We start from the raw sequence: 23305 nt of genomic DNA, 5'->3' as shown, positions 1-23305 counted from the left end.
AGCAATAAAATGTGGGACCCAGGCCCCTCACCACCTTTTGTTTTTGCCGTTCCGTTCCTTGCATCCATTGCATGGTGTATGCTCCCATGCCCTTGGAATTTTATGACTCCACACAGCAGATATTTCCTCTTTTAGAGCCAGCCCCTTCCCTGCCCCTCCCTCCATCTGTTTAGGGAATGTGAGGGTGAATTGAGACCTAACAAAGCTCAAAGCTAGGGGAGGAGCTCCGTAGGAGGCCATGCTTCTGCCCTTAAGCAGCACACATGGCTTTTTATCCCATCTCAAAGTTTTTAGACAGCTATGTGAAAGCTTTTTGTAAACCATAAACACATACAGTGACATTGCTCTTTCCTAGTCTTTCCTGGTGACCTGTGTCGTAGTGTAGAAGTCACAGAGTCAGGAAATTCTTCCCTTATAATTAACCCAAGTCGGTCTTATTTCCATCTAAGTCCATTTCCTCTTGTTCTTACTGCAGAGAGGATGGAAGAAATCCCCTTTAATCTTCTTTCCTCTTAGCTAAATGTTCACAGTTTCTTTAAGTTGCACTTGGGTTCTAATTCCGGAAGTTTTCATTATTTTCATTGTTCTTTTTTTTTTTGTGAGGAAAAAATGCCAGTCCTCCTCTTTTTGCTGAGGAATACTGCCCTGAGCTAACATCTGTGCCAATCTTCCTCCACTTTATGTGGGACGCCGCCACAGCATGGCCTGACAAGCGGTGCATCAGTGTGTGCCCAGGATCCGAACCCTGACGTGCCTGGGATCCGAACCCAGGCCGTCTGCAGTGGAGCACGCGCACTTAACCGCTATGCCACGAGGCCGGCCCCTTCATTATTCTTTCTTATCACCCTTCTCACTTTCTCCATATACTTCCTCAAGGGTGAAATCCAAACAGGATCCAGTATTATTTTGCTTGGGTTTCAGCTCTTTGGAATGGAGCCTGTGGCTTACTTTGACCCTAAATAGGAAACTCCACCAAGCCTAACCATGGATGGAGAAAAGAATGAGAAAGGAAAAAGGACTGATCTGACCCTCCCCAGCAGAATGTCAGATCTGTTGAAGTGGGGTGTTTAGCCAACACCCCAAGGGCAGGGGTTTTCCTAATCCTCCTTTGTATCTCTACCTAACACTTCTGCTACCTTTTCACTGAGATGGTACGTAGTATAGTATATAGTGCCTTGAATAAATCCACAGAGACAGAAAGTAGATTTGTACCTCTAACGCAGGGGCTATGGGCAGGGGAAATGGAAGGTGACTGGTAACGATGTGAGATTTCCTTTTGGGGTGTGAAAATGTTCTGGAATTAGATAGTGGTGATGGTTGCACAACCTCATGAATATACCAAGAGCCACTGAATTGTATACTTTAAAAAGGTGACTTTTATGGTAATGTGAATTACATTTCAATTAACAAAACCCTCAACTTTATGTTTATACCACTAAGTTCTTTTATAGCTGCACAATAAAAATAAATTCTAACAACCACAAAAATATATATACCCAGTCATGTACCACATAATGACATTTTGGACAACGACGGAACATATTATAACAGTAGTCCCATATGTTTAGTACCATATAGCCTAGGTGTGTAGTAGGCTATAGCATCTAGGTTTGTGCAAGTAGACTTTATGATGTTTGCACAACAACGAAATCACCTAACGATGCATTTCTTAGAATGTATCCCCGTCATTAAGTGACACATGACTGTAGTGCCTGGAAGTTTATAAGCACTTTCTTTCAAACATAGTATCTCGTTTATTTCTTATACAAATCTGGTGTGAGTGTGAATACTATTTTATTGGGCCCATTTTACAGATTAGGAATTTGAGTCTCAGTGAAGTTAATTGGCTTGACCACATTAGTAACATACCTAGTGTATGGCAAAGCCAGGACTCAAATTCTGGCAATGTGCCTCTTTGAGGCCCATGTAATTACCACTACCTATGGATGGTAGGTTGGAGAAGCATGCACCAGGTGCTTTAAAGGATTCAGAAAATATAGCTGGAGGGGGCTGGCCCCGTGGCCTCGCGGTTAAGTGCTAGCGCTCCGCTGCTGGCAGCCCAGGTTTGGATTTCGGGCGTGCACCAACTCACTGCTTGTCAGGCCATCTGTGGCGGCATCCCATATAAAGTGGAGGAAGATGGGCACGGATGTTAGCCCAGGGCCAGTCTTCTTCAGCAGAAAGTGGAGGATTGGCATGGATGTTAGCTCAGGGCTGATCTTCCTCACAAAAAAAAGAAAAAGAAAATATAGCTGGAAAGGATCATGGGGAGCTTCAGTCTCATCCCTCCATTTTTATGGAGACATTGAGTTGCAAAGGGTAGAAGACTTGCCTTTTGTCTCAGTAGTAGAGAAAGGGGGAGACCAAAGTCACCAAAGAAAAGAATTTTGAAGAACCAAGTAGGAAGCCTTTTCATCCCTTTTCCCCAGGCTCCTGAAAAGGCCAAAGAGGAAAGATAGGGAACTGACCTTCTTTTTACTCTGCGTTTCATTTACCTTGTTTTACTTATTGTTCTCAAGAACCCTATGAAATAGCATGGTTTCCATCTACAGATGTAAAAGATGTGGAAGCTGAGAGAGGCTGAATAATTCTCCCAAGGTCAAGTAGCTAATTTATTGTATTGTGTAGCAGTAAAACCAGGATTTGATCCTGAATTTCTGATGCCAAGACTAGATCCTCTTAGCATACTCAGATATGCAAGGGCTCATCTAGCTCCCAGGTGTTACCGCTGAGTAGGCAGGTGGACATCTGCTTCCCTCATTTCTCTGCGCATCTCCTGAGGTGCACGTGCTTAGCTGATAATGCTTCACCTTTCCAGTGAGAGGAGGAGGCCTAAGTTTGAGAGGCTCTGCTTCGCGCTAGGAGGACTTCATGCCTAAGTCTGTTCAAGTGAACAGGACTCCAGGGTGAGGACCTGCGCCTGTCACCAAAGGGAAGGAACCCACATGTTTGCTCTGTTGCCACCTCACTTGACAACCATTCATTTTTCAATGGTCCTCCTGCTTTTAAAAGGAATTGCTGCCTTCCAGACTTTCAAATGGGGCCAGAAATCAGTGGTTTTGGCTACTGAACAGGAAACTCAAAGCCCTTTCGGTTCCTTTGAGCTGGCTAGAAGGACTGGGCCTAGAACTATTACTTTCCTTTAAAGGACAGAAGAAAAGTTTTGTGTAATTAAAAAAAAAACAAAACAAAAAAAACCTTTCCTGGAGTCCTCAACACCAGCCTTGGTTGATACACAACATGGAAAAGAGCTGCCTTGTTGCCTGGCAGTAATGACAGCAAACAAATGTGTCTGACAGTCTGTTTGGGATCTCCTGGTCTGAAATTCTGTTTGCTTCATTCTAATTGCTTCCTTAACTTCCTTTCAGTCTTCCCACCTTCAGTACCACCCTCACTCAAGGGAGTGCCAGGCTGTGCCTGGTTGCGCCAGGCTGGGCTGGGCCCCACAGGATACAGTGACCCAACCAGGGCTATTCTTGTCTGTGTCTATTTGCAAGATGTCTGTTGTTCTCAGTGGCTGTTTTTCCTATCATAAATGTTGGCTTGGCAGGGGCCCAGTGTGGAAGCCATGGTGGAAGGGCTTCCAGAGTTCTGCCCCAGGAAATTCAGCTGGACTTGAGTGCCAGGCTGAGGAAACAGGTTCATAGACAATGTCACTCAGGAGTTACCTGAGTAGATACTGCCACCCAGGCAGCCCTGTTTGGTTTCGGCACCCTTTGTAGAGTGTGGGCCTCTCTGTGTGCCAGCACCAGAGTGCCAACACACTCTCATAGAACAGACCTGGAGGAACCGTAGTGGCTCTGCACCCTGTGAGGCACCTCTGGGCCTGGCTGCCATTTCTCTTCTCTGCTGTGTGTCCCCCCACACCCCTCCTCTCTAGGAATTCTAATCTGTGTCAGGCTAGAGAAAGTTACTCTTAGGCCCTGCCCTGAAGCAGACTGGAACCCCCAGAGCAGTGGTCTCCAAGCTTTTAAAATCACATACCCCTATCAGTAAAATGTTTGAGTGCAGTCATGTGCTGTATAAGGACGTTTCAGTCCCATAAGATTAGTACCATATAGCCTAGGTGTGTAGCAGGCTATACCACCTAAGTTTGTATAAGTACTATAGGGGAGGAAGAAATTTCCCTCTACCCTTCTAGGTTCTTCTGGCTGGTCTAAGAATTAAATTGACATGAGACAGATTAACAGGAGAAAAACAAACAAAAGTTTAATGTATATTCATGGGAGAAACTCAGGAAAACAGAGTTAACTCACCAAAATGGCCAAAGCCCTCACCTTAAATACCATCCTCAGCTAAAGACAAAAGAAGATGTTGGGAGTGGGGAGAGTTAGGGACTTCATAGGGAAGGAAGGCAATTCACAGGTAGGTGAAAAGAAGCAAAGGTTTGGAAAACAAGTGTTTGGCCACAGAGAAGCAGAAGAACTCAGAGGGGAGCCCAACAAACAGGCTTTTCTAGGTTCCTCCCAGTCTACCACCTAGTTCATTTTACGCTAAGGTGATAGCTCGTTTCCTGAGACAAGTTTTTTTTAATCTGAATTCTTTTAGGAAATTAAGGGGGAGGTAACAAGAAAAACTTTTGAGTCTTTTGTTTCTTACAAATAATTAGCCTCGAGCCAGCTCTGATGGCTTAGTGGTTAAAGTTAGGCGCGCTCCACTTTGGCAGCCCCGGTTCGGTTCCTGGGCGTGGAACCACACCTCTCGTCTGTCAGTAGCCATGCTATGGCAGTGGCTCACATAGAAGAACTAGAAGGAATTACAACTAGAATATACAACTACGTACTGGGGCTTTGGAGAGGGAAAAAAACATAATAATAATAATAATAATCAGCCTAAAATAATCTTCATGCTAAAGAGACACATTTTTGGGGTGGCAAATTTTATTTCTTTTCAGTACACTCTGGTGTTCGCATAATGATGAAATTGCCTAATGACACATTTTTTTATACTCCTAATATATGTATACTTACTTATAAATGGTATACATGTGCTGCTATGTAATGTGTACATTATAAACATATATAAAAATAAAATTTAATAACTTCTATAATGTAAAAGAATGAAAGAGATAAAACAATTATACATTTATTTTTGAATCTTATTTTATTGAAGGTATATGTGATTGAATATGCTCTTTTTAAAAAAAAAAATCTTGGTTTATCACATTCTGATACAGTAATTTAAAGGTATGTCCTAAGGAGAGTATATTTCAGTATTTCATTTTAACAGTATCCCTCGCTGAAAACGTCCTTACAACAAAAGGTAGATTCAAATGGAACATTAGCACCTTTGTGCTTCCGAAAATTGTGATCCCCATTTTCCAGCCCATCTACTAATTACACAAAAGGTTTTGCTGCACTTTGCAGTTGCTTTTGCAAACTTTCAGAAAAGTGTTTTTTAACAAGGCTTCAAACCCCTCTGAGGGCCGGCCCCGTGGCTTAGCGGTTAAGTGCGCACGCTCCCTTACTGGCGGCCTGGGTCCGGATCCCGGGCGTGCACCGATGCACCACTTGTCCGGCCATGCTGAGGCTGCGTCTCACATACAGAAACTAGAAGGATGTGCAGCTATGACGTACAACTATGTACTGGGGCTTTGGGGGAAAAATAAATAAATAAAATTATTAAAAAAAAAAACCCTCTGAAACTCCTTGTTTGGAATACTTTTAAATAGATTAGGAAATTATTTACAATTCCTAATTGTACAAATAGGAGTACAGTGTACAGATACAGGCTATTTTAGAGATGGCTTATTATTTTAAAATTTTTATTAGATCTTTAAAGATATTTTAATTTTACATAGTAAAATTCACTCTTTGGTATACAGTCCTATGAGTTTTGGCAAATACACAGTCTTGTAACCACTTCCGCAATCAAGATAACAAAACAATTCCATCTCCCCCTTTTACCCTTTTATAGTCAAACTCTGCCTTTATCCATAACCTTTGGTAACCACTGATTTTCTTTGCCTGATGCATTTCCGATTCATCCATGTTGGTATGTGTATCAATAGTTCGTTCCTTTTTATTACAGAGTACTCTTATATGGTGGTACCAGTTTGTTTATCCATTCACCGACTGAGAGACGTTTAAGTTGTTTTCAGTTTTGGACGATCTGAATAAAGCTACTAAAAACATTCTCATACAGGTTTTTGTGTGAACATAGGTTTTCATTTCGCTTGGGTAAATGAAACTGCCAAACTGTCCAAAGTGGCTATGCCGTTTTGCAACATATGCGAGTTCTAGTTGCTACACATTCTTGACAGCACTTGGTTTTGTCAGTTACAAAAAAAAAAAAAACCATTCTAATAGATGTGTTGTAATAATCTTGTTGTGTTTTTGATTTGCATTTCCCCTAATGACTAGTGATATTGAGCATCTTTTCATGTGCCTATTTGCCATCTGTTTATCTTTGGTGAAGTCTGTTCACATCTTTCGCCCATTTTAAAATTGGGTTTTTTGTTTTCTTATTGTTGAGTTTTGAGAGTTATTTATATATTTTAGATACAAGTCCTTTGTCAGATATGTGATTTGCAGATATTTTCTCCCCGTCTATGACTTATCTTTTCATTCTCTTAACAGTGTTTTTTTCAGAATAAAAGTTTAAAATTTTGATAAAGTTCAATTTAGCAGTTTTTTTCTTTTATAAATTGTATTTCTGGGGTAGTATCTAAGAAATCTTTCCTAACACAAGGTCACAAAGATTTTTTCCATTTTGAATTAATTTTTGTACAGGCATATCAATTTTAAACTATAAAGATCATATAAAATGAAAACATTGCCAAATACCAATTCTTGGCATAGCATAAGTTTCTTTTGAAAAGGAGTTACATTCCCATTCCCTGTTTTTTTTTTGTTTTTTTTTTTTTTTGTGAGGAAGATCAGCCCTGAGCTAACATCCATGCCAATCCTCCTCTTTTTGCTGAGGAAGACCAGCCCTGAGCTAACATCTACTGCTAGTCCTTCTCCTTTTTCTCCCCAAAGCCCCAGTAGATAGTTGTATGTCATAGCTGCACATCCTTCTAGTTGCTGTATGTGGGACGCGGCCTCAGCATGGCCAGACGAGCAGTGTGTCGGTGTGCGCCTGGGATCCGAACCCGGGCCGCCAACAGCGGAGCGCGCGCACTTAACCGCTAAGCCACGGGGCCGGCCCCTGCCCCATTCCCTGTTAAAATGTCACCTTTACTTTGAAGGGACAGATTTAGTGTTTGTTTTTTGGAAAATATTGCAAAGTAGCATATTACTGTCAGCTGCCCTTTACCACAAAGGCTGCCTAGTTTGGAATGCTCATCTTTTTGCAGAAGAAAAAAATACATAACTTATCTTTACTATTTTGAGTACTTTGATGTAAGTGAGCCTCTTTGTGGTACTCTAAAGATCCTGTTTTTATAAATTCACTATCATTATTGACATCCTAGAGCACAGAAACAACAGTATTCATGATATGCTGAAAGCAACGGCAGAAGAAGGGTACCCCTGCCGCCCCCCCCCCCCACACACACAGTGAGAGCCCCACACTTCCTTCTAGATACCGGTATACACATGACACATACTAGCCTAGGGAAGATCCCAGTGGAAATCTATATATTATGACAGTTTAGTGAAACTTTTTTTAAAGATAAAAATAAATAGATAAAATTTCTAATGTTTTTTCCTTGCCCTGGAGGATTGTCTTGTGTACCTTTTGGGAATACTGCTGCCCTGAAGAGTCTTACAATGCCGCCCCTCTCCATGCATTCCCAAGTATGCCTAGCAGATAGTAGATGATCTGTGAGTGTTTGAGAAATAAGGGTCTTTCCTGTAATAAATGGTGAAGCTTTGCTGATTCAAGTTGTTATTTTCCTGCCGGCTTTCTTCTAAAATTTGTTTTTCCATAGCCACCTTCTTCTAAGCTCTGAACTTGAAGGTCTTAACAAATGTTTCTTTGAAAATGACACTCCTGATTATCCATAATGTAGAACCATGGATTTATGAGAGAATATAGTTCTGGATCTGGAATGGGACTCGGAAATCATCTAAGCCAAATCCCTTATTAAAATCAAACCAAAAGTGAATGAACTGTGGTAAATCCAGAGAATGGAATACAACTCAGCAATAAGAAGAGAATGAACTGTTGATATATGCAACAACAGATGAATCTGAAAAAAAGTATGCTGCGTGAAAGAAGCCAGACAAAAAATACTACATACTGTATGATTTCATTTATAAAAAATTATAGAAAATACAAACTATAGTGCCAGTAAGCAGTGGCTGCCTGTGGATGAGTGGGAAGAGGGTGAGGAGCGAAGGGAAGGCTGGATTAAGAGGGGCATGAGGAAACTTTTGGATTTGATAGATAGTCTGTAATCTTCATTGTGGTGATGGTTTCACAGGTGTATACAGATATCAAAACTCATCAAATAGTACACTTTAAATATGTACGGTTTATTATATGTCAGTTATACATCAATGAAGCCATTTAATAACAAAAAGGAAATTAGAGGTAATTCACTCGTGGAGTAAATATTTAACAAATCCCTACTGTGTGCTAGATTCATGTGCTATGTGCTGGGGGTTCAGAGAGAGATTGAAGACATAGCTCGTGCCTTCAGAAGGCTCGCAATCCTAGCGAGTGAGTTAGACAAATAAACAGACTTTAAATCCAGTATGCTAAGTGCTAAGAACAAGGAACAGACAGGGAACAAGAGGAGTCCAGAACATGGGTGCCAACGAGTGCCTCTTCCTGGGGAGGTCAGGGGAAGCCTTACGAAAGAGAGGAAGCTGAGCTGAGGCTTAGGATTGGTCGGGTGGAAGAGCCTCCCCAAGTGAGGGAACATCGTGGGCAAAATTGGTGAAATGCAAGTTCCAGGAACTGCATGTGCTTCGGCCTGAGTGGAGTAAAGGACACGGTGGGAAAGTAGCAAGAGAAGAGGCTGCAGAGGTTAGTGGGGCCAGATGGTGAAGCAGAGCTTGGGTGTCTTTGTGCTCCAAGGTTGAACTAACAGGTTGGCTAAATCTGTGGTCTGTGTCACTGGGACATTGTCTCATCCAAACACTGGATGGAGTTCCAGGTTCCAGGTTTCAAGGCTGTGATACTCATATTCATGCTCAATTCTAGTCTGGGAGCTCCTACGTTCCCCAGGGATGTTTCAAGTCCCAAAGGAGAGAGAGAGCTGGTTTAGGTCTGAGCAGCAGCTGGGTAACATCTGCTTGCTCCTTGGAGCTATGCTTGGGAGCAAAGGCTTCTGCTGCATTTGTAGGTTGGAGGCAACCAACAATCCAGCTGCCCCAAAGGCAGTTTTTCCACAAGTCAAGAATTTTGCCTTTGTCTGGCTGGTGGCACCGATCCCTAAACTTCTGTGCTTCTGACAGTGACTATCTCGTGTGCAGTGATCTGTGTCCTGTCTGGTTCTCTCCTACCCTCTGGTCATCTGTTAACAAGTCACCCCTGAATTTCTCCAGCCACTGAGTAACAGGTCATGGGAGAGTCTCTTATTATTATTTTTTTTGTTTGTTTATTTTTAGAGTGGTTTTCAGAGCAGACTAGGATGTTTAATTCAGGGTACAATTGTCAGGCCACATTAAAAATGCAGGCAGCAGTGCAGAACGTGGCTGGCCCATGTCAGCCAGAAGTTTCAGCGTAACCAGAGGAGGAAAACACGGATAGGGCCTGTGTTAATGGAAGTAGACGCCAAATTGCATGGCAGGCTCTGGCTCCTGTTTCGCCTGTTCCCTGCCACTCTCCAGCCAGAAGAAGGAAGCTTGTATTTAAGCTAGAAGTTTTAATGGGATTGCTGCTTAATGAGCATTCCTGTGATCTAGAGATCAGTTTGCTTACATCTCAAAAGGAGAGTTCCCATGCTCCTATTCAGGAGGATTGTAACTGTCATGGCAGTTAGGATCTACAAGAACACAAGATGAGTGAGAAGTGTGGGTTTGGTGGTTTATTCTTGCCCTGGGGATTCTTCACTGTCTTCTGCAGGGTTGGACCAAGAGGGCAAACAAAGGTGCTTGTAGTGGTTTCCATGCCCTAGCCAACTCGAAAGCTGTGGCCAGCACAGATGACTGAAATCAAGTGGGTCCAGGAAAGGCCAATATGGATTAATTATCTCAGGTGAATTAATTACATCAGACAATGTTAGTTTGTGATGATATTGTGGAGTTTGGGTTTTTTATATCTTCTCACCTGGGCTGGTGAGTCCAAGTGTGGGCTGGCCTGGGCTCTGTAGCTCTGTTCATTCTGCCTTCTCCTCCTCCCACCATGCCATCTGCCAGCTGGACTGTTAACTGACTCACTGCTCCCTTTTTGCTGTGTCAATCTGCAAGGTCATGACTGTTGTGATTTGGGGCTGATTTCCCAAATGGGTGGGTGAAATGGATATCTAACTTCCATTTGTTTTCTTGCATTTCAGTCGTTCCAAGGAAGTCAAGGACGAGCATACCTCTTTAACTCAGTGTGAGTGTCTCTGAACGGTACATCCATTGCTTGATGCAGATTTTGAGGGGTGGGGAAAAGCAACACTCAGTGATAATTAAGTGATGGACCTTGCCCTCTCTGCGACAATAAAAGATCCATGGAGCATTATTCTCCACAATTGGTAGCCAGTTATATTTGGGTAATTTTTTTGGCAGCATCTTTGGCTAAAAATAATATATTCTCTACGCCCAGTAGGCACATCAGAGTGCTGTAGTCTCATAGGGAAGAAGCTGACGTGCTGTTGAGAGGGCCTCAGCGTGGAGGTGTCATCACCAGATCTGAGATTTGTCATTAGAGAAGAGAGAGAGGGTGAACAGAAGACTCTAAGATCTGCTGAAGGACTTAAGGCTGGAGGGAAGGCTCAGTTAGTGAAGAATCTCCATACCCTCCTGCAGATGCACAGTCTACCACAGCCCTCAGTTCTTGCTGGGCACATCATTTACAGCCTCTTCCTAGGAAAGGAAGGTGAAGCTCATATAAGCCCGATGAACTGTGAAAATGGAAATCTAGCGTGTTCAGCTTGAGATAATACTTGCTCTGTGAAGGAGAGTATTTGATACCCAGAGCTCACTCATCCTTGTGATCAGGACAAGACTGTGCCATCATGTTTGACTTCTTCAACTGCATTTAGTCCTCTGTAAGCTCTGAGTTCCTGTGCTCATGGCTATGGATTTCATATTGTGGTTGTTAGTTTGTCCCCTTAAATCACAAGATTAAAAGCACCTGTCATGGGGCCGGCCCGGTGGCGCAAGCGGTTAAGTGCGCGCGCTCTGCTGCGGTGGCCCCGGGTTCACCGGTTCAGATCCCGGGCGCGCACCGATGCACTGCTTGGCAAGCCATGCTGTGGCAGCGTCCCATATAAAGTGGAGGAAGATGGGCATGGATGTTAGCCTAGGGCCAGTCTTCCTCAGCCAAAAAAAAAAAAAAAGAGAGAGGAGGATTGGCAGATGTTAGCACAGGGCTGATCTCTTCACACACACACACACACACACCCCCCCCCCCAAAAGCACCTGTCAGAAAAATTCCAGAGTCTTAACCATAAAGACTACTTGTAGTAGACTCATTGAATCAGAACTTGCAGATCCCAAATTCATTTTAGTGGCGATGTTTCCATGTGGCTACCTTTTGGGGGTCATTATTGATTTCAGTTACAGATGATGCCCTTCTCGGTGTTGGCTTCCCTTGAGGCAGCCATGCTCAGTTAATTTTTTCCTGGAAGCTGTTTGAACGACTGATGATGAACATGTGACTAACTACCCGCCCGCTCTCTCTCTTTCTGTCCCTTGGCATAGAGTTAATGTGGGCTGCGGGCCTGCAGAGGAGCGAGTCTTGCTAACGGGACTGCATGCAGTCGCAGACATTTACTGTGAAAACTGCAAAACCACTCTGGGCTGGAAATATGTAAGTATGAGGAATCTGGTTGATGGGGAGAGGGCCGTGAGAGGAATAGCTGAGAGTCTCAAACTAGAAAGCTTTCTTCTACTTGCTTCCTGTGGCCTTGTGTGATTGTCTTAGACCAGGACAGGAAACTGAGCTCCATGGGCAGTTCCTGACACACTCTTCTGTTTGCCACACTCCTTTTTCCCTGTTCACCGATGGTCGTCTCCTCCTGTTCATTCCTTCTCACCTGCCCTGAGATACACACACACACTCCTACATTCTTACCTTTCAATTTAATAAACAATAACAATCATAGCGCATAACATTTCCTGACAGCTGACTATGTTCCAGGCATACATTATTTTATTTATTCTTCACAGCATCCCTAGAGGGTAGGTCATATTTTAATCCCTATTTTATGGATGAGGAAACTGAGGCTTAGGGAGGTTAATAGGATGTTCATTGTTATCTATCTATTACGTGGCCAAACCAGGATAGGAGTCCAGGTAGTGGTCTGATGCAGAACCCGTGCTCTTTGATGCTTCAATAAATGTTCCCAGAATATCTAGGTCTTAGGCCTTGTGCCAGGTAGCATCAAGCATTATATTAATTAGTGTCCGCTATCAGATATAGTGATGACTGGACGTTCTCAACTGGACATTTGTTCCTTCATTATTTAACTCAACAAATATTTTTGACGTCTTCTTGGTACCTAGGAGAGTGAGCAGTTCTTTGCCAGGGTGAGAGGAGGTATACATGTTCAATGAAAATAAACTTGAATTGTTGTTGTGTTATTATTATTTGCAGATCTTTTCACAATGCTTTTTTCTGGCCTTTCTGTCATTGTGGGGATGTTGAAAAATGCGCCTTCCTGTCTATGGGAGGGCAATTTATTCCATGTGAAATGCTTCAAATTCCTTGTCCTGTCAGTTGCATGGAGTCAGTATGGGGCTGGTCTCTTATGACCTGCTGTTAGCTTGGGAAAGAGCCTGAAGAAGTAGTCAAAACTGCCTGCAGAGTGATAATGATGTGTCAATGTAGGTTTGTTGATTGTAACAAATGTACCACTCTGGAGGATTTTGATAGTGGGGGAGGTTGTACATATGTGGGAGCAGGGAGTATAGGGGAAATCTCTGTGCCTTCTGCTCCTTTTTGCTGCAAACCTAAAACTGCTCTAAAAATATGAAGTCTATTTAAAAAAAGACATTGAGCAAAAAAGAAGCCAGACATAAGAGTACGATTCCGTTTAAATAAAGTTCAAAAATGTACGAATCTTAAAACCTGCTGCTGCTGGAGCCTGCAGTGGAGCAGCACCGCCTTTAGATTCCATCTTTCACGTCCCTTGAAGTGTTCAGGATTAGAAAGAAAATACCTAGACATTGTGTTTCTCATGATGCCAAGATGGTTTAGCCACAGCTCCCTATGGTTGCCTTGGTTGTTTCTTGTGGGAAAAACTGGACTTGGCCACTCTGCTCCCCTTTTGTGGCCACCTGCCCCCTCTGGGTGATCTGGGGGCCACAGGTCTGGTTTTGGTTGTCAGAAATGTTCTGCCCCTTCTCTGTTTCCCACCCTCTTGGTTATCTTATTCCTTTGAGGATATGCTGTCTTACAGACAGAAGATAAATCTGAGCTGGTTGGTTTAGCTCCTTACTTCAGGTAAAATGACTCACTCCTTTGACAAAGCTTTACTGAAAGCCTTTGTGCTGGATACAAAAGGGAATGAGATCCAGTTCTTGCCCTAAGGGTGTTTATAGTCATGATACCAGAGAGGGAAGCGATAGGTAAACAGATAAAACTAAAACGGCTTGACAAGTATAGTGATATGCACAGTAGAGAAACCTCCATCTCCTCAAGTATGTATTCATCACCGCTCATGGGCCACACACAGTGCTCCAGGCTTTCATTCTATTATTTCTTCTGACCCTCACGATAATCCTGTGAAGTACTTGTCATCATCCCATTTTTGCAAATGAGAAGTTTATAATTTTGTAAATTGTAAATGGAAGTCGAATGGTTAAGTGATGCTTCTGATGCTAGGAAGCAGAAGTGGAGTTCAGTCTGGGGTGCTTCTAAGGACTCCAGATCTAGTGCTCTGTCCACTGGAGTTGTGACATTTTGCAAGTGCCCTTTGGATGATTGGAGGCTGTTGAATTTTTTTCTTTCTTTTTTTTTGGTTTAATAGGGATACGCTCTCACTTTACTAGTTTTGTTTTTTCCTCCCCACTACTCTGAACACACTACTATGGAACAATAGGTCTTATTCCCAAACCACATTCTTCTGTTGTGTACACATCTCACGCGTGCGTGCACGCGCGCACACACACACACACGGAAATGACTGCTGAGCCCACAGCTCTTATATGTGTATGGTGCTTGCACATTCTCTCTTGGTGCCCCTCCCCCCTCCACTTTTCAGAATGATTCCTCTCTCAATGAGAGACTCAAGTCTGAACTCTTGTTCTGAAACTCAAAGCCCCTGAGCTCTGGAACAGAAGATCCAGTTCATATAGATGCTGCCCAGAACCTATTGACAGTAGGATTTAGTTACTTACTAATTTGGGGGACTCAGGAGGAAGAGCTGATGTCCACTGCTTCTGCACATCGAGCTTAGCCATCTAGTAACTCTGACCAGTGTTTTTCAGATGACACACCAAGATGTTTTTATGTATGTGTGTCTGCAAATAAAATATCCCTTAAAGCCTACACTCATGCAGAACTTCTTTCAGGGGAGTTTATTAGCTGGGAGCGCCCACAGTGCTGTAAGTTTAGGATGGTGACTGCCAGCTGGTTTTCCCTCTGGAGGCCTGGCAGCTGGGTGGGGTGCGAGAGCTGCCAGATTCTTCAGCCTGGAGTTCATACAGCTCCTGTCTCCTTGGAGATAAGCAGTGCAGGAAAAACAGACTTAACACATTTGACATAGAAACAGCAAGATAAGAAATAAAGAGACCTGTTTGGCCTCACAATACTTTGTTTCTCTCCCTGAGCATCTTTTCTCTAAGCCTAACAAAGCACAGTTTAAAATTATGACACAGAAACTTTACGGCTACATCCATAGGGCAGATTTCTGATTAGCATCAGAAACCAAGTTCTCATAGGATACTATATATATACATGCACCCATTCATTCAGCAGTTATTTATTGAAGACCTTTTATGTGCCACGCAGTCTTCTAGGCACTGGAGATACAGCAATGAACAAAACAGTGAAAATCTCTGCCTTCCTTCAAGTTTATATTATAGTAATGGGAGACAGATAATATACAAAATAGATATGCAAGCATTGCTGTATATTTGCAAGTGATAAGTGCTGTGGAGAAAAATAAAGCAGCAGAAGAGGGGAGAGAGATTGCTGCAGTGGCCATTTTGATTTTAAGTAGAGTAGTTGGGAAAGGCCTTACTGAGATGGTGATATTTGGGCAAGGACTTGAATGAGCAAAGATCCTGAAGAAATTCTTTTGTGAATAGACTATTTCAACTTCAAAACATTGAAATTCTATCATAAATATTGAGAAAGTCCTGGTGTTGCCTCAGTGCTGTAGTTAGTGAAGGAAACATGGCATCCTTGAGTGGTGGGAATCCTCTCAGTGAGTCTGGGTGAAGCTGGGACCAGAATTCAGTGGTCCTGGTGCCTGACATTGGCCCCACCTTTGCCCCATGCTACAAAAGTGCTCATCTTTGGTCGTTCAGTGTTTCTCTTCCTTTGTGTTTCCTAGGAACATGCCTTTGAAAGCAGCCAGAAATATAAAGAAGGAAAATACATCATTGAGCTAGCACACATGATCAAGGACAATGGCTGGGACTGATGGGAGAGCATCCACCCAATCCAGTGTCCACGTGAACGCCATCCACCTGAACATTCTACCCGAGCGTGAGAGAGTGACTGAACACTCGGTTCCATCCATTTAGGGGCCTCGCCATCTGGGGCATTCTCCCACCCTGACGCCATCTTTCTGGTGACCGGCCTCTAAATCGCTGTCTCTCTGTCTCTTTGCTTTGTATCTGTTTGTGAGTTGATCCTGGCTTCTCTCTCTGTTCTAGTGTTGGCTGAAAACAAAACAGCAAAAGGAACAGATGCCTGACTGCGTGGTGGCAGCACACCTTGGTAAGGGCCTTGGGGCCCATGCAAGAGCTGCCTGAGGGCCGCTTGTCAGGAGAGCAGTGGCACAGCACAGGGGTGTGAGGAAGAGGGAAAGGGGGGAACCTTGAAGGTCCCGGGGGTGGGCAGGGGACGGGAGGGTAGAGGTAGAAACAAAATTGTGCTGCTCCTGGAGACCTGGTAACTTAGGCTTGAAATAATTGACTTGTCTAAAATGACAGAGAAAAACAATACCTCATGCCTGCATTCTTTCTGATCAGAAGCTTCTGTTCCTGACACCAAATGTGCCAGGTTAGCAAATCAGCACAAGAAGTGGCCCTAATTCTAGCTAGTGGGGCAGGGGCTTTGTTCTCCTGGGCCGAGTTGAGGAGCGTCCTGGAAGCAAGGAGTGACTCGGGAAAACCTAGATGGGTTTTGATGACTCGGATGCCTCCCTGCTCCTGTGGGTAATCTTTTTCTTTGCCTCTTCAGCCACTGTAGGTGAGACAGAGGGGACTGCCGTTTGCAATGGGTGCAAGATCCAAACATCCCAAAGGCTTTGACCAGCAACTAACTAAAATGAGTAATTGAGGAGAACAGGGAACAAAGGGGGCTGCAGTTTGGGAGCTCCTGCAGAAATGGCTCAGGTATTGGGCCAGAGAAAACAAAAAGTAGAACCAGTTAGCAATTCTGACTGTCTGACCTTTTTTTCTGACCCTTAATAAGAGAAGAGCATTGTGGCAAGGAAGGGGGATAGGGTGGGGCGATGCTGGGAATAGTTTAGATCTGAACCGTTACAGGTTAGGTCATCTTTCCTCTTTGGTATGCAGTGGCTTCAATGAGATCAGCAATTCTTTGTACATAGAGTTTTGGGTGTTTTTCTCCAGTTCTATCGTTGTAGATTTTGGAAAACAAAGTCCCAAGGCTTTGAGCTTAGTGATAACCGGGCTGGTAGATTCCTCGTGCCCCTAGCTGTTCTCCTTGGACTTGAGTGTTCTGTGTGGAGAGAAGTCCGCCAGTGTGGTCCAGCAGTGGGTAGGGCTTAGATTTGAGGTCAAACGTCAAGTTACAAATTCCAATATTACCCCCTAACCCCTCCCCATCGGAAGTTCATCGTATTAGGGGAGTAGAGGACAAATCCCTGTAAGGCTCATGAGAGACAGAGGAGTTTGTTACATTTAATCAACACTGTGAAGTCTGTTCTACAGCAATTTAGCCAGTACACGGTGCATGACCGAGACTCATTTAACTGAGTTAATTTCATTGCTTAGACTGAAAATATTATTATTGTTAAGATATGTGTCTGTTATGTTAGGTAATTCTCAGCATCTCATTCTCCAGGTAGGCTGATCCTATAGGAAAATTCACCTTAAAAGTCGCAAAAGAGTGAGTTCACGGAGACAAGAATCTGTAAAATTGATTAACCAAGATTCAAGCAGCCAACGTAGAACATTTTCAGAATTGAACCAAATTCCCACAGGGAGTGAGTCCATGGTGGAAATGCCTTTTTGTGTCTCTGTGTGCTGATTGCAGCATGAGGGACCTGAGACAGGCATGGTCCTGCCCTGGCACTGGTGGGCAGCAGGACTGACAGGAAGCAGGGTAGCTCCAGGTTTAGCAGTAGACGGCCTGTAAGACAAAAGGATTCGTAGAAATCAAATTTTGTTCCCAAAGGCTTCTTGCCCACATATTTTGGTGCTTTAGTAGCTCTGGGAGATTAAGTTGTCCTCCCCACATTACTAAAAAGCAGACTGAGGTTCAGAAGAAGTATTTCATTTCCACTCCCAGAGAAAGAGTTCTTCTGGCTCCCAGGCCCAAGATCTCCAAAAATACACTTTCAACTTTCACATTCCTGAGTTGGCTTGCCAGCACAGAAATCATAGATTCCCCTCTCTATGCCCCCTGAAGGTAGTGGTCTTCATTTATGGATTTTGGTTGGTCCCTTTGTTCAGGGAATGTCCTGGCTATTGATACTCCTTTCCATAAAAAGAAAATAGGACTTAAACCTGGGTAAGTGTTTTGTCTTTAAAACTAAAAATGGAGTGTGGTGACATAGAAACAGGACATGGGGTGCCCTAGAATTTTCAAAGGGCAGAGGAGACCGATGTGCCACTGTTCTTGCTTGGGGATGGGACCTCTGACTGTTGCATGGACCAGAGCAGGCTCCAATTCGACCCTGGTTCTGGTTTTTTACAGTTACTATCCATTGAGCATCCAATGGGTGCATGGCACCATTCTTGGTGCGAGAGATCTGAGTAGAATGTTGGTTTTTCCATAACTACAGGGGAGAAAAGGCAACCACTCATTAGGCTTTCCCTTTGTGTCAGTGAAACCAAAAGTGCTTCTTATAACTTGAGCTCCATTCATGGCTTGTCTATCTAACATCTAGCAGCATTGGAGAGACTGCAGCTGGGCGATGAAGACGCATCAGCTCATGGCCTCAGTCAGTTCGTTCTTTAATTTCCTTACCAAATTATTGACTCAGAGCATAACCAAAGACCTCATCCATTCGCCCCTGGTGGGTCCAGGGAATTTGAGTTCGGTGGTAAAGCTTAGGCAGGGTGCAGGGAGTAGGGAAGGGGAAAGGGAGAAGTGAGAAAGGGAAAAGGCATGAAGTTCTATACCTCAGCCAGCAGCTGCCTTCACTTTCAACTGAAGTCCAGCCGGCAGACTCTCTAGTTCCATTTCCTCTGTGCCACCCTAGGTCATGTGGCCTTGGCGGCCCTGGATTACATCCAATGCCCCTAGGATATTCGTCTCAGGCTGCTGATGGGTTGATTTGACATGAATCACATACAGCCAAACTCGATGCCCACAGAGTGTCAGCTGGGCCTGACTGAGTGCTGCCCCAACTCCTATGACAGTAAGATCACGGAGATAGGATAGAGTACATCTTTACTGGCGGTGGATCAGTGTGTGAAAAAGAGGTGTCCCCTTTATAAAGAGATTTTCAAGTGGATATATATAAAAGAAACAGTTGCTTGTGAAATATACTTTTGTAAATAATATTTAATTTTTTAAATAATATATTTGGTGCTGTTTTCTCAGATCCCCTGAGAGCACTTTTTATTTTCATTTTTAAATCCTATGGTTTCCTCTGCATTTCTTGAAGTATATTTTAAGGGAAACAGTGATCACCAATATACTCTTTTTTAAAAAAGATCTCTATCACTTTAGTCTGGACAGAGGCAGTAAAGCAGTGCCTCTCTGCATTTCTTCCCAGTGGAACAGACTCTGCAGTACATTACCAGGTTGAGAGTTGAAATATTTTCTTGCACCAATATTGGCTAGAAAAGAAAATAAATAAAATCAAATAAATTTAGTAACAACTTAGAGTGATTCCTCTTGTTGGAAGAATGTCCAACAAGTTGGAATCTTGTTTTTAATTGTGTGTGTGTATGCGTGTGTGTAAAGCACTTTGGATTGTGCCTCCTGTTTTCTTTCTTACTGGGGACACTATACCTACAGTTTACACCTTGGGCACGTAAGATTTTTCTTCTCTTTCTCTCTGGTGGTTTGTTTCTGAGTGGACCAACAGCACAAACCACGAAGATTTTGTTTTCCTGAGCATGGAGCTGTAGCCAATTTGCTCCTTTTTCTTTCTTTGTGTGCTCAACTTTTACAGACCGTAAAGGAAATCCATTGTTTGTGAAGATCAAGCAGAGTCGTCTGTGTTTCTAACTGAGATGTGAATGTGTTCATCACGTATCCCAGGCTCCGGTTGTTATAGAAGCCACATCATGTTAAACATTAACTGATTTGAGTTGAGAAAACATTAATAAAATAATATACATACCTTGTAGGTAAACAGCTTTTTTTCTTCTTTTTTAAGGTCAGATTGCCTCAGTTTCAGGAAGAGGCTGGGAAATCAAGTCTTGAACACAATCAACTTACGTATCTTAAAAAAGAGTCTGCCTCAAATGAGAAAACATGCTAGTGGTCTAGGTAGAGGAAAGAGATGTTTAATTTTTAAAATTAACGTACAGTCATGAAATCTGCCAGCAGTGAAAAGTAAAGCCAAGAAGAAACAAGCTATTCTCGTATTACCAAATTCTATCTGCCCGTATGTTTTTGTATAACGTTCTGATGAAAGTGAGAGTCGGTTCCCTTTTCCAACCTGCAGAGACTATCTTTAAGTACAGAATCTGTCTATTTATGCTTGTGTTTACAAACTGTATTTGTTGGGTTTGGGTTTTGTTATTTTCTTTCTTTATCTTTTGTTGTTGTTGTTGGCATTTTTCAGGTCACTTTGCTTCAATAACAAAGATAATTATTTTCAAATAATTTGTCTTCACCTTTTCCTGTATTTGTACATAGTGATTCAGTATTAGAGAAAAGTGCATTGTTTCTGTCATATTTCCAATCTGTGTTGGTGCTCATTTGAGAAAATAAAGTTTTCAAATATTAATTCTTTGGAGGACTCATCTGTCTTAATTTACCCAGCATGTTTTGTCTTGACATTTAGCATTTAAAGGAACCGAAAGGCCTGCAGGAGGTCATCTTTCTAACCCTGTTCACAGATCTGTCAACTGAGACCCAGAGGGGTTGTTTTCTTCTAGGACAGTTAGCCAATTAATGAATAAAAATCAGGCCTCCTGCTTATCTACAAATGCATCTCCTGGCTTTAGATATCAGAAATGCTGAGTGACCTTTATCATTTCTGTCTACTAAGTCCATATTCTTATACCCTATAAGCTTTTCTGTTTACACCAATTTCTTTGGTGGAGATAGGATTGCGTTAGGTGAAGGGAAAAAAAAGTAAAACAACAAAATTATGTCAAAAACAGGCAGCGTTATCTTTGAGTAATTGGCTAACAAAGGGAGATAAATATTCAGAGTTATAATATATAGAAAATCAAGTCTTCTCACTCATTGAACAAATATTTATTAAACGTCCATTAGAGTTCAGGCATTGGGTGAGGCAATTCAACCATCCTAATAATCAGCTGTTCTTGTTTTCCAAGAATCTTTCCTTCAGTATTGACCATATGCACATACAATGACTGTAAGTACAGTTTTGTATTCTGGTGCCTTCATTTAACAGACCACACATTTTTGCCTAGTCATCATCAATTTATACTGAATTTTAAAGTACTTTTTCAAAAGCTTGCCTTCATAACTTACAGAGTTCCCACCCTGTATAGGCAACCCAAATAGCAAAGAAAAAGATATTAAAACCACAAAAGTGTGTGTGTTTATGTGTTTTCACATGGGTGATAATTTGAAAGCCTATTTCCTATAAGATAGGAAATACCTTCTCTACTTCCCATGAATTTTCACTTACCCAGTCTGGGCCCAGCCACAGCTGACTTTTATTTGTCCTTGAGTGTATTATCTTCCTCCTCTGACCTGTTTTGCTTCAGTGGATGTGCCTGTTATCATTTCATTCTTGTGTGCCTTTGGCAGACAGAATCGAGGGAAAAGATAACATGTGCAGGAGACAACTCATCTCAAACCAGCAATCCTTGGGTCCTCATGCTTCCAAACTCTTATACCCTACAGTGGCTGGCCAGGAGATCAGTCTGGGAGAAAGTGAGGGGAGAGCACTAGTGTTCATTGAGTGCCTGGTTTGCAGCAGACCCTGTGTTGAGTGCTTTGCCTACGTGACCTCATTTAGGATCCTCTCAATGAGGTGCTTCCTCATATCCTAGGAGTCCTCACCACCCCGTGGGAAAGCAATGACAAATGCTGATTATCTCCATTTTATAGTTGATGAAATTGAGGTTTTGCAATGTTTCATTGCTAGTGATGGGGTCAGCACTCATAGCCTGTCTGACTTCACAGCCCTATGTTTGTTCTCTGTACTGTGTTCCAAATTTCATCCTCTCTCTTCCTCTAGCCTTCTTAATTTTAATGTGGCTACACAAGACACTTTGTCAGTCTGCCTACCATGACTGCTTAATAAGTAAGGGTTCAGGGAATGCAAATTAGAAAATTAACGTAAAGCTGCAAAGGTCAATGCTACCTGAAAAGTACTGCATATTCCATAGCTGAATATCAGCTGGGCTTTGTTGTTGTTTTTTAATAGTCCGTAATGAATTATATATGTAATCCTTGGCCCCTCTATTAATGGTAGGTACTTAATAAATGCTTAGTGAGCACTGCATTAATGTGGGTGGTGGAGAATTAACACCTTGTAAAAATCTGCTTTACGTGTTAGTATCCCTAAGAGGAGAATGGAGAAGAGGTTAGTATTAAATATTTCCTACATAAGGTAAATCGTTACATCATGAGCTATCCATTTATTATTTTCATTTATTTATTCAAGAGGCATTTTTTTGACATCTATTATGTGCCCAGTGTCGTCAGGAAATTAACCCCAGGGAGCAGAAAATCAGTGGTACTAATCTTGCAGAGTGGGAGAACAAAGGGTTTTGCACTGTCCTCACCACTATTGGCCAGATATACAGCCACATCAAACACGACCTTCACAGGCATCTGTTTCCTGTAGAAGCAATTACTCATACATCTTTTGATCTGAACCCAATAAATGGCTTGTGTCCTAAAGCAGGGCACAGGGCAAGCTCTGGAGTTAGAGTACCTGGTTTCAAATACTGGTTCCCTTTAGTAAAAAGGTAATCTATGGAAAGGGCTCAGCCCAGTGCCTGGCACACAGTAAGGAGTCAATAATAAAATGATTGTTATTATTATAGATTGCTCAAGTCTATTTTGGATTGGGAGTGGGATGAAGAGGACTATTGTATATGCTCTTTATGTACACTATTTGATTAATTTTGCAACAATCCTATGAAGTGAATATCCCCGTTTTACAGAGGAAGAAACTGAGGCTCAGAGAGCATAAATAACATGCCCATGGAAAAGCTGGGATTTTTTAACTGTTGTCCTGATTCTGAAGCCCACACCCTCTCTGTGGACCCAGCCTGCCATTCAGGAAACAGGGATAACTACCAAATAGGAAACTTTCTGGCTCGTCTGAGTAAGCACACACACAACGTATCATGGCTGTTTTGCTCTCTCATGTTTTACTTTTTTTTCATGAAATGGAAACCCTGGCTTTTCCATTGGAAGCCAAGAACTTAGAATTGAGGAAGAGTTGAATTGTGTTATACCTTTATTTACAGGATTTCAGGCCTGTTGATTGCAGCGCTATGATTTTATATTTCTTTTGAGGGGAAAAAGTGTTGCTTTCAGTTGTTCAGACTGATTTAGAAGATAAAAATCCCAAAACTTACCCATATGGAAGTGACTAAAGTATCTTATGATAACATCTCTATGAGGCCATTCGAGGGTAACTCTCCAGGCCAGCTTGGAACAAGCCAAGGATTAAAAGTTCATGTCGCATGAAGATGCTTCTAATTCCCAAGTGATATGGAATCATTTTAATGAGAGACAGAATAGCTAGAGAAACTGAATTTTTCAAGGCACTAGCAAATTATTT

General features: G+C 42.5%; 1 protein-coding gene across 7 annotated transcripts in view; it reads left to right on the top strand.

Annotated features, from left to right (window-relative positions):
- YPEL2 (yippee like 2) overlaps nt 1-20314 on the top strand; it is a 42468-nt gene extending 22154 nt beyond the window's left edge. Inside the window, exons 2-6 of one of the 7 annotated variants that reach the window (XR_009222700.1) lie at nt 10388-10431; nt 11745-11853; nt 15545-15784; nt 15870-15933; nt 19739-20314. Coding sequence is in view for 1 of the 7 variants with exons in the window: in XM_058560522.1 (XP_058416505.1) it covers nt 10388-10431; nt 11745-11853; nt 15545-15634 (243 nt within the window). In the remaining 6 variants the exon portion in view is untranslated. Of the gene's footprint in view, nt 1-10387; nt 10432-11744; nt 11854-15544 lie in introns of all 7 variants that reach the window. The other 6 variants (XR_009222701.1, XR_009222699.1, XR_009222698.1 and 3 more) reach the window with 6 other exon arrangements.
- The last annotated feature ends 2991 nt before the right edge of the window (nt 20315-23305 follow it).

The sequence above is a fragment of the Diceros bicornis genome, chromosome 18 (assembly GCF_020826845.1).
Source record: "Diceros bicornis minor isolate mBicDic1 chromosome 18, mDicBic1.mat.cur, whole genome shotgun sequence".
Taxonomy (NCBI): Eukaryota; Metazoa; Chordata; class Mammalia; order Perissodactyla; family Rhinocerotidae; genus Diceros; species Diceros bicornis.
This window is presented reverse-complemented; position numbering and strand designations above follow the sequence as displayed.